Source organism: Dama dama, chromosome 20 (genome assembly GCF_033118175.1).
Source record: "Dama dama isolate Ldn47 chromosome 20, ASM3311817v1, whole genome shotgun sequence".
NCBI lineage: Eukaryota > Metazoa > Chordata > Mammalia > Artiodactyla > Cervidae > Dama > Dama dama.
Genome location: NC_083700.1, coordinates 2343306 through 2355526, shown reverse-complemented (window position 1 = coordinate 2355526; position 12221 = coordinate 2343306). Strand labels below are relative to the sequence as shown.

General features: G+C 37.1%; 1 protein-coding gene across 1 annotated transcript in view; it reads right to left on the bottom strand.

Moving 5' to 3' along the window:
* The window catches only part of MAEL (maelstrom spermatogenic transposon silencer), a 48100-nt gene that overhangs the window by 17603 nt on the left and 18276 nt on the right, over nt 1–12221 (bottom strand). The window contains exons 6-8 of the mRNA XM_061119780.1: nt 8760–8884; nt 7918–7972; nt 7684–7825 (exon numbers count right to left, since the gene is read on the bottom strand). Of these exons, the coding sequence (XP_060975763.1) occupies nt 7684–7825; nt 7918–7972; nt 8760–8884 (322 nt within the window). The remainder of the gene's footprint in view (nt 1–7683; nt 7826–7917; nt 7973–8759; nt 8885–12221) is intronic.

Here is a 12221-nt window from a genome sequence, read left to right as displayed (position 1 = left end):
GTATAGTAATTCCCTGTGCTATACAGTACATCCTTGTTGTGTGTCTATTATGTATACAGTAGTTTGATCATCCCACGCTCCTGAATCTCTCCCTCCTTCACCCTCCTCCCTTTGGTAACCACTCTAGTCTATCTTCTGCATCTGTAATCTGATCACTCCATAGTCCTGAGTCTCTCCTTCCTTCACCCTCCTCCCTTTGGTAACCACTCTAGTCTGTCTTCTATATCTGTAATCTGATTCTGGTTTGCACATATATTTGCTTACCATTCTTGATAATCTAAAAACTGTGATCTTTCAACATTTTAGTCAATAAACCATTGAGAAAATATTGATGTGTCTCTGAAATCTTCGATTGATATCAACTCACAAGATCAAGAAAGAACCAGCATCAAAATCTGCAGGAAAGGTGTCTATCAGTGGCTTGGTAGAAAATCCTGAGATGATAGTGCAGTTACCTTTTAAGAAATGCTGCATTACCACTCTGGATGGCACAGAGGCAATAAAGTATAAAAACACAGACAATGAATGATTCTGGATATGAAATTTTAGGAATACTTTAGCGAGTGGCTGAGGCAATGGTACATAAGTCTAAATATCCATAAACTTAAAGCCTAACAAGAATAAACAAAACAAAGTTCAGGCCTGCAGCATAACTAAGAGAACACTATAAGACTACAAGCATCAATTACCTATAAATAGGGGGGAAAAAAACACCTCTTAATTTCCAATGGATTCATTTCTCAAGTTCACACCCAAGCCTTTACATATCTTCATATAGAGAGTGGAGCCCAGAAAACATCAGGGAAGAGAGAAGAGAAATGAAGAGCCCAAGATTAAATCATAATCATTCCCACAATGAGGAGGCCCATAAATATTCAGAATCCTGGTAAGATCAGAGCACTGACTACAAGAAAGGACTTCAAAGTGCCTGAAGCTCTAGAAGGCAGCCTGGAAGGCAATGTTTCTGGTCAGCAGAAGGCAAGAGGCAAAAGTCCTTCAGAGGCTGTGTGAGGAATAAAAAAGCAAAGAGGGGGAAATTTAATATTTTCCAGAACAAGGAAAGCAGAAGGGAAAAAAAGAAAAAAGTAAAGACCCATAACCACACCCCCACCGCCCTGAAAGCATTCAAAGAAACCATACTTTGTTACACTGACAGATGAGGGAGCACTTAAACTATAAATTTCAAACCACAGGAAATAACCACCTCTGTCCAAGAAATGCAAAGGAACAACATAAAGCCCGGCAAGAAAAAAACAGAAAAGGAGACTCACTGTCATTGATGATTCTCCCTACCCTTACTCCTGCCCCCACCAAAAGAAACATGAAGGAGAAGAAAACTGTAACATAACACCATAACACAACAAGGACTTCCCTGGTGGCTCAGCAGTCAAAAAACAACAAAAACAATCCACGTGCCAATGCAGGGGATGCATGTTTGATCCCTGGGTCAGGAAGATCCCCTGTAGAAAGGAATGGCAACCCACTCCAGTCTCTTTGCTTGGGAAATCCCATGGACAGAGGAGCCTGGTGGGTTACAGTCCATGGGGCTACAAAGAGTTGGACACTACTTAGCGACCACACACACATTCTACACTGTTATTAATATACGAATTAAATATCCTCAAACAAAAATCCTGATGATATGAAAACATGGCCTAAATAAGAAACTTCAAAACTAAGAACAAAAATAAGACATAGGGTTGACAAAACTCGGAAAAAAAATAAAAATTGTATGGGAAAAGAACTGAATTTCAAATTACCTAAGGAAGAACAGATTCAAATGAGAAGTTAAGTAAAAAACTAAAGAAAATGGAAAACTAACATAAGAATAAGAGATTAATGAAAGATGAAACAGGGGTGAGAAACAGTGACCATAATGAAAGACAGGTAAAATAGACCGAACATACATACATTGGACATCCTTAAGAAAAATGAAATGGAAAAAAATATTAAACTACAACCTAAGAAAAATATCCAGAAATAAGACCTGATTCTGCACACTAAAAGGGGCTGCCAGAGGCCTGGGAAAGCTGACCTGCAATGATGAGCTCAGAGAACTACCTCAGTGAGACTACTAGACTGGAGGACTTCCCTGGTGGTACGGCAGTAGGGAACCCACCTGCCAAAGCAGGCAACACAGGTTCAATCTCTGTCCAGGAAGAGCCCATATGTGGTGGGCAACTAAGCTCATGGGCCACGACGACTGAAGCCCACTCGCCCTAGAGTCCATGCTCCGCAACAAGAGAAGCCACCACGAGAAGCCTGTGCACCACAGCTAGAGAAAACCCACGCCCAGCAGTGAAGACCCAGCACATGAAGAAATGAATGAATGAATGCATCAATTTCTTTAAAATCTATGAAAGATGAAAAAAATCATTCTTAGGGTCTCCAGGCAAAAAAGATCAAAATTTTTAAAAAATCAAGCGAATTTAACAACCAAATTTCTAAAAAACAACATAAAGCAATACAATACAGCTGTTATTTTTTTAAAACTAAAAGAAATAAAATGCAAACCAACAGAAAAAGTTTTAAGCACACAAGAACACAGTTACTGTCATTCCCAAGAGCCCTTGACCAATCAAGATTCAGCAAACTTTTCCTGTAAAGGCATCAAATAACACAGCAACCACTTATAACTATAGGAGATATCCTAAGGTACAGACATAAATAATAGTAATGAGACCACATTTTCAATATAAAACAGATCAAGCAGACAAAAAACATAAGAAGATAACGCAGCTTAAACGACATAATAATGTAGAGCTTGTGGATACCTGTCAAAAGCTGCACCCTGACAAAATACATATTGTTCTCATATATCCACAAAACAGTCCAAATATTGATTATTTTAATTTGCAAAACACTGGTAACTTTCATAAGGTAGAAATGTTATAAACAATACTTTGAACAAAATGCAAAGACACTAGAATTTACTAACAAAAAACCAGAAAGACTTTCTTTCCACCTGGACATTTTAAAGCCTCATATTAACTCTTGGGTTAAAGAGAGTTGGAACTACAGAATTTTTTTTAAAAAAATGACAAAATGCTATGTCAACAACTTATGGGATGCACTGAAAGCCATGTCTGAGAAAATTCACTCTACTAAACACTTAGCAATTAAAAAAATAATCAAAAAGTTAACTAAACACTGAGTTAACAAATCTAAAAGAGTCCCAAAGTACCAAGAATACAAAAACAGAAATGAATGAGGAAGAGAACAAAAAATTAGTAGATCTAATAAACTGAAATCCTGCCGTTTTTTAAAAAAAAAAAAGACAATGCACGAGGTGTGATTTAGGAGGGGAAAGCAGAAGCACAAATATATAAGAAACCAATGAAACAAGGAATTTTAAATTATAAGAGACTTAGTGTGCAGACTTAAATAAGTTTGGTAACCCATATAAAATGAATCATTTCTTAGGGAAGTACAGATTACCAAAACTGATGCAATTAAAGTCAGAAAGTCTAATCAAGTCAACTTTCATAGAATAAACAAAGAAAGTTATCATGGCACCAAGTTATCATGGCACCACCCCACAAAAACTCAGCAATCTCAGATAGGCACAATCCATGTGAGAAAAATTTTAAAACAAATTTGAAAGACCCAAACATAGATCTGAACAATGAAAAGACATCTCCTGTCCTGGCACAGAATTCATATGTTAAGATTTCAGTTCTCAAGTTAGTTTATAAATTTAATGTAATCCAAGGAACTTTACAGAACTTCCCTGGTGGCTCAGAAGGTAAAGAATCTGCCTGCAATGCAGGAGACCCAGGTTTGATCCCTGGGTCAGGAAGATACCCTGGAGAAGGGAATGGCTACCCTCTCCAGCATTCTTGCCTGAAGAATCCCCAAGACAGAGGAGCCTGGTGGGCTGCAGTCCCCAGAGTCACAAAGAGTCAGACATTACTGAGTGACTAATACTTTCAAGAAATTTTATAGTACTAGACTGAACTGTTTTGTTTGAACTGCATTAAAGTACTGTACATTTAAAATGTAATAGAACCAATAAATATGGGCAAAACCAAACTGGAATAAAGCAAGCAAATAAAACTATTTCATATGAATAATTTAACCACAGTTAAGGAAAAAAAAAAAGAACAAATTCCAATAAATTTTTTTTGGGGGGGGACCAGATCCTGTAGCATGAGGGATCTTAGCTTCCTGACCAGAAATCAAACCCTGTGCCCCTTGTAGTGGAGGCATGAAGTCTTAACCACTGGACCACCCAGTCCCTCACCAATAACTTTTTTACTAACCTCTGACGAACAAACAAAACTGAAAAAAAGATTCTGAACTGTTAATATGCCTTTTTAAAATGGTGGTTTATCACTTAATTTTACAACAACCTAATACATCCTAGGACTGAACCAACAAAATTGTTGAGCACATGCAGAAAGGCAATACAAAAATAGAAAACTAGAAAACTCTATGGTTTTAAATGGCAGTTGCAGATTTATGTATGAACTCATGATAAGATGAAGACAGAGAGGGAGGAGGAAAGGGAGGAAGGAGTGGGCAGGTGAGTCTAGCTACATAAAAGTGTATGAAGGGTAGTACACACATACATACTTCCTAGCTCTCTCCACTAAGGGGAACTAGAGCCAAAGATGCTCTAGTAGGAATGAACACCTAGCACCCAGATTCTATCTCCTAAACACCCTCCTTCATTAAACAGAACTAGGGTTCCTTGGATAAATGGCTAATTTAAAGCCAGAGCAGGGAAGTATAAGAGGAACCTGGAACATTTTGAAAAGCAGACAAACACTCCAAGAACCAGGCAGCACTGTAAGATCTGACAACAAAACCCAAACTCCAAGCAAACAACACAGAAACCACTGTCCATAAAGAAACCAATCTGAGCAAAAAATAAGTTAGTAAGACATTTCAGCTCACTGAATAAGATACTAGGAATATGTAAGTCCATAGTCATAAATGAAAAAAAAAAGTCAGCAAAAAGGAAAAGCTCCTTACAGTAGAATGCTAACTAGTAAATGTAGAAACAACAATCAAATTAGACCATCACCATTTCACAAACATAGTCATAACTGACTCAGGCAAAAATCATCAATGGACGTTAAAGCAAGCAGATTAAAGATTGAAGAACAGATAATCTACCAAATTTCAAAGACTCTCCCAACAGAATATTAATTGTATGGTGAAAAAGAGTAACTTTTCAACGGAAAAATTTGGCAGACATTATCTTAAGCAAGTGATCAAAGTTATCAGTAATGAGATTAAAATCAGATACCTCCAGATATGACACACCTGAGAAGACATATCACTTTTGAGGTACTCTTGCTAAAAATACACAACCTCATAATGATGAAATTATTTGCAGGGAAGCAATGAAGAAAGACATAGAGAACAGACTTGTGGACATGGAAGAAGGGGAGGAAGGTGCGAGTGGGATATATAGAGAAAGTAACATGGAAATACGCGTCACCGTATATAAAATAGACAGCTGATGGGAATGTGCTGTGTGGCTCAGGGAAGTCAAACTGAGGCTCTGTGACAACTTCGGTGGATAGGATGGGGGGGGGGGGAGGTCCAAGGGGGAGGGGATGTATAAACATATGTATACATACATAGTTGACTCATGTTGATGTTTGGCAGAAACCAACACAACACTGTAAAGCAATTATCCTTCAATTAATATATAAATTACATACATACACACACACACAACCTCAATCTAACCATGAGGAAATATAGGCAAATTCAAACTGAGAAAAATTTTACAAAGTAACTGGCCTGCACTCTTCAAAAAGATCAAGACCACCAAAGTCAAAGATTAATGAATAATTCCAGGTTAAAAGGATCCTAAACCAGAGATCAAATTGCCAACATCCGATGGATCATCAAAAAAGCAAGCATTCCAGGAAAACATGTATTTCTGCTTCATTGACTACGCCAAAGCCTTTGACTGTGTGGATCAAAATAAACTGTGGAAAATTCTGAAAGAGATGGGAATACCAGACCACCTGACCTGCCTCTTGAGAAACGTGTATGCAGGTCAGGAAGCCACAGTTAGAACTGGACATGGAACAACAGACTGGTTCCAAATAGGAAGAGGAGTAAGTCAAGGCTGCATATTGTCACCCTGCTTATTTAACTTATATGCAGAGTACATCATGAGAAACTCTGGGCTGGAGGAAGCACAAGTTGGAATCAAGATTGCCGGGAGAAATATCAATAACCTCAGGTATGCAGATGACACCACCCTTATGGCAGAAAGTGAAGAAGAACTAAAGAGCCTCTTGATGAAAGTGAAAGAGGAGAGTGAAAAAGTTGGCTTAAAGCTCAACATTCAAAAAACTAAGATCATGGCATCCGGTCCCATCACTTTGTGGCAAATAGATGGGGAAACAGTGGAAACAGTGTCAGACTTCATTTTTTTTGGGCTCCAAAATCTCTGCAGACAGTGATTGCACCCATGAAATTAAAAGACGCTTACTCCTTGGAAGGAAAATTATGACCAACCTAGACAGCATGTTAAAAAGCAGAGACGTTACTTTGCCAACAAAGGTCCATCTGGTCAAGGTTATGGTTTTTCCAGTGGGCATGTATGGACGTGACAGTTGGACTGTGAAGAAAGCTGAGCGCCGAAAAATTGATGCTTTTGAACTGTGGTGTTGGAGAAGACTCTTGAGAGTCCCTTGGACTGCAAGGAGATCCAACCAGTCCATCCTAGAGGAGATCAGTCCTGGGTGTTCATTGGAAGGACTGATGCCGAAGCTGAAACTCCAGTACTTTGGCCACCTCATGCGAAGAGCTGACTCACTGGAAAAGACCCTGATGCTGGGAGGGATTGAGGGCAGGAGAAGGGGACAAAAGAGGTTGAGATGGTTGGGTGGCATCACCGACTCGATGGACATGAGTTTGAATAAACTCCGGGAGTTGGTGATGTACAGGGAGGCCTGGCGTGCTGCGATTCATGGGGTCGCAAAGAATCGGACACGTCTGAGCGACTGAACTGAACTGAATTGAAAGAGACATAATTAAATATAACATGTCATTCTGGGTTGGACCCTAGGTGTTTATTTTTTGCTACAGAAGACATTATTAGAACTAGCAAAATATGATTAGAACTAATATGATTAGACAGTAGTACTGTAGCAATGGCAATATACTGTTTTGATAACTGTACTGTGGCAATATACATGTTCCTGTTCTTACAAACATTCCGGATATTCAGGGTGAAAAGACATCATGACAGCAACTTATTCTTAAGTGATTGAGAAAAAGAAACAGTGTTTATTTTTATAAATATATTAAAATATTAACAATTAGAATCTGAGAATGGTATACACAATTTCCTTGCACTAGAGTCTTCCAAATTTTCTGTAAGCCTGAAATATCAAAAATAAAAAATACTTTTCATTTCATTTTTATATTTATTATAAGAATTCTATGTAATATTTATTTAAATGGATACAATATACTTTCATCAATACAGACACTCTAAATGATAAAACACTGTCATTTTATTTGGTAGTTTGTTTTTTGCTTTTAGTGATAAACTAACAATGTATCTTATAATCAGTGAAAACTTATATTCAAGGAAATACAATGATTTCAAAGTTTCATAGGAAAATCTTGCTTTAAAAGGAACTAATCCTACTGCATTTCTCAGTTCAGAAAAAAGTCAGTATCACTATCACAAAATCACCTAAGTACCTTGTGTTGCTAGAATAATCCCACATGGCCACCTCTAGGAGGCTCCGAACCCAGGTCTTAGAAGGCTCCTTCAGAAATTTTTGCTGGTAGATCCCTACTACAAGATCCTCTACAGTGAGAAGTTCTAGCTCTTGTCTGATTTCTTCCATTGGTAAATAAAAACAAACATAAAATTAGTGAATTCAAGAACACAGAACATGTACATCAAAATGGAAACACCGATACTAAACTCACCTGATGACTTTGCCATGTGCTTCAAACACCAGTTGACTCTGGCTCTATCATTAGACTAGAGAAGGGAAAAAATTTTACTTATATTTTCTTCTATCCTCTGTTACTTTCAATTAATAAGGCCCTTTCAAACTGTGGGGGGGTGGGTAAGGGGAAGGGAAAGGCTGAAGAGTTCGTGAAAACTAAATGAGAACTGTTTAAAAAAAAAAAAGAGCAACATATACTAGAAAATACTGCTAATAATAACCAGTTATGTTCATAAAGCATTGTTAATATACTTTATGAGCAGCAAGTGAGACTTAGGGTAGGCAAATGAAACCAATGTTCAGAAAAGATAAGGTGATTTGTGTTCGTGGTGAGAAATGTTCTATTTTTACTGTTTTATTAATAAAACAGAAAGGTTAAAACCCAATTCTACTACACCGAGCCTGAAAGAATTTAGACAAAACAAAGAATAAAGATTACAAAAAGAAGATCATGGAATTACTATAAAAACAGTTATGAATAAACTTCGAGTACTCTTGCCTCGAAGTGATAGGTGTACAAACCAGAAACCCACCCTTCAGGGTAAACAGGCATTGAAGGTATTTCACAGGAGGAGCCATAAACATGAAATCCACCAAAGGTGAAATACATTCAGTTACTGCAGTCTGCAAAATCCCTCCAATATTAGAGAAATGTAGAAGAAAAGGCACTATACGTACCTAATTACATTCAAAGCAACTAAAAATGAACATATTTTAACACAGTTAATACACAGGCTAAAGTTCTTTCTTTGGGTATCTTTCATGGATCTTCTGTTTTCTAAGTAGGTGACTTAAAAGAAATTCTTATGTTGAAATTACCTTGCAGTAGATAGGTGGCCAGTTCCCTGGGTTTGGATGAATGAATCTATAAAGATTTTGTAACACAGTTGCTTGGTCATGCCCAGATTCAAAGTGTGAAATAGGAATCTTGTGACTAGAATCACCTGAAGGAAGTAAAAAAGTAGGTAGGAGTTAAAATTTGACCAAGACAAATATTATGGATTATGTACAGAAGGGTGAGTATAGGAAGGAGTAGTGGGTGACTTGTATTTAAGTACTTGTACCAAGCCTGGTAAGGGTCAGGTACTTTACACATTTTATCCCATAATGTTATAAAATAGGTAATATACATACATATTAGAGAAGAGAGAACGGAGAATCACAGAAGTTAACAGTAAGTTAACAGCTGGTGAACAGTGGAGTCAGGACTCAATCCCAGGCTTGTTAAGTTAAAGTAGCAGTGTTTCCACCATTCCTATGTCACCTTTCATGAACTGTTTTATTAAAAAGGCTGGAGACCTTGATAGTAATGATTGGCTTTTAGAAGGTTGTAAAATGATATTTCCACTTCCAGTAAAATACAGACCAAGTAACACAAACTTTCCATAAAAATTTAGGATATCGAAAATAGCTATAGTAGCAAGGAATTATCAGGTCAAAAGCAAAAAAAGCCACAGAGGTAATCAAATGCAAAGAGAGGTGATCAAAATGCAAAGAAGTCAGAGAGGTCAGCCTAACTCTGGAGGCAGTTTTTACCCTGGCTGCTGCTGCTGCTACTACTAAGTCGCTTCAGTCCTGTCGGACTCTGTGTGACCCCCGAGATGGCAGCCTACCAGGGCTCTGCCTGGAGCTCTATCCTGGAGTCATTTGCTAATTCCTTAAGAGGAAGTTTACTGGCTAAGAAGTATGTTTCAGACAGCTTTGGGGGCCTGGTTTGTGAGACCCCAGGTGTCTAGAAAAAGCAATCATAAATCCTTTCTAGAAGAGAACCATCAACCTCAAATTATCTTAACTCATTTTTTTCCAGATAATCTATATGAATAAACCAGGTACACACACAAGAGTGAGAACCAAGACAAAGCTGAAAGACAAAATTGAGTCCAGAAGCTGAAGTTTCTGGACACAGATTTTAAATCATCATGCTTATTATCTGATGAGATCAAATTACGAATTTCAACATAAAATTGGAAACTACTAAGAAAAAGAATGCTAGGAACTCTCTGGTGGTCTAGTGATGAGGACTCAGCATTTTCACTGCTGGGGCCCTGAGTTCAATCCTGCAAGCAGCACTGTGCAGCCAACTAAAAAATAATACAGGAGGAGTTCAAGTTCTGATAATGACAGACTAAGGAAAATACGGAACAAATCAAACACCTGCTTGAAAGCACTGCAGATACATAAATGAAAAGAGGAACTGTAAGTCCAAGATCTTAAAATGAAGAAATCCTAGAGAGCTGAATCTGGCATTTGGGTATGTTTGTTATTTGGGCATTTACCAATCCTAGAAGAGATATAGAGACTGAGAAACTGAGATTTCAACAGACCTATAGCTAGAAAGAATTTAAAATATTACTCCAGAATTACTTGTGTATATATAAAAATTTATAAATTAAAAAATGCTCAATTGTCTTCTGGCCTCCACTGTTCATGCTGTGAAGCCGATTATAAACTTTACTGATGATTTCTTTGCATGTGTGCCAAGTCATACTGTTCAGTACTCAAAAATGATGAGACATATTAAGAGAGTTGAATACGTGATTGAACACCAAGATAAACAGACTACAAAAATACATCCAAAAAACAAGATCCCCATAACAGAGTTATCAAACGTAAAACTTTAAAAAACAAGGTTTATTATGTTCAAGGAAATAAAATTACCGATAACTTAAACAGAATCATAAAAAAGAACCAATGTAGACTCAAAAACTGAAAATACATTCCCCAAACCATTTTAAAATGGCAAAACAGCCTTGATGACAAGATAAAAGATTAACCTCAGGTTGAACATGAATGCACAACTCCTAAAACAAAATACTGGGTTGTCCAAAAAGTTTGGTTTTTCTGTAAAATGGCTCTAGTAGTGCTTAGGTGTCTTTAACTTCATTCAAAACAATTTTGTTGGACTGTATTCTAACAGTTGTCATATAAGCATGCATTTTAAAAAGTTTACCAAAACTGCTGAATTTTTGTGCAACCATTTTAATATTGAAGATGGAAGGGAAAAAAACCACATTTTCAGAATAATATGCTTTATTATTTCAAGGTAAAAATGCATCTGAAGCACAAAGAAAGATTTGTGAAGTACATAGAAAAGGTATTGTGGCTGATCAAACATGTCAAAAGTGGTTTGCACAGTTTCATGGCAGAGATTTCTTGTTGGATGATGCTCCATGGTTGGGCAGACCAGTTGAAGGTGACAGCAATCAAATTGAGACACTGAGAACAATGAACCTTATTCCACACGGGAGATAAGTGACATACTCAAAATATCCAACTCAAGCACTGAAAATCCAAAGCACTGTAGTAACTGCTTTTATTAAATATGTTTGGGTTACACATAAGGAAAAAAAAACCAACCTTCTTGATCATATTTCTGAATGCAATTCTCTACTTAAAACATAACAAAAACATTTTGTTTTCTGAATAAATTGTGACAGGTGATAAAAAGATGATACAGTATAATAATGTAAGTGGAAGATATCATGGGGCAAGCAAAATGAACCACCACCAACCACACCAAAGGCCGATCTTCATCCAGAGAAGGTGATGGTGTGTACATGGTGGGACTGGATGGGATGAGCTTTTTCTGGAACACCAAACGATTCATTCCAACAATGACTACTCCCAATTAGATCAACTGAAAGCAGCACTTAATGTAAAGCACCCAGAAATCGCCAAAAGGAAACATATAGTCTTCCATCAGGATAACACAAGTTTGCATATTTCTTTGATGACCAGGCAAAAGCTGTTAAAGCTTGGCTGGGAAGTTCTGATTCATCCACCATACTCACTAGACTTTGCACCTTCAAATTTCCATTTATTTTGATCTTTACAAACTTCTTTTAAAGAAAAAATTTCAATTCCCTGGTGTAAAAAGGCACCTGGAACAATCCTCTGTTCTAAAAGGTAAAAAGTTTTAGGAAGACGGAATTATGAAGTTGCTGAAAAATGGTAGAAGTTAGTGGAACAAAATGGTGAATCACTGTTTCATAAAGCTCTTGGTGAAAATGAAAAATGTGTCCTTTATTTTTACTTTTTAAAAACCAAAGGAACTTTCTGACCAATCCATATTAGCAAACCAAATCCAGCAATTTATTTAAGAGTTATATAGTGAAAATGTTGGATTTGTTCCTGGAATGTAAGGTTAGTTTTTAAGATTAGTAAATCACCATATAAACAAAAGACACAAATCATCTGATATCCAGAAAGAGTATTCATTAAAACATGCAACTGGTATCTCTAGTGAAACTGGGAACAGAAGGGAACTTCTTTATCCTGATA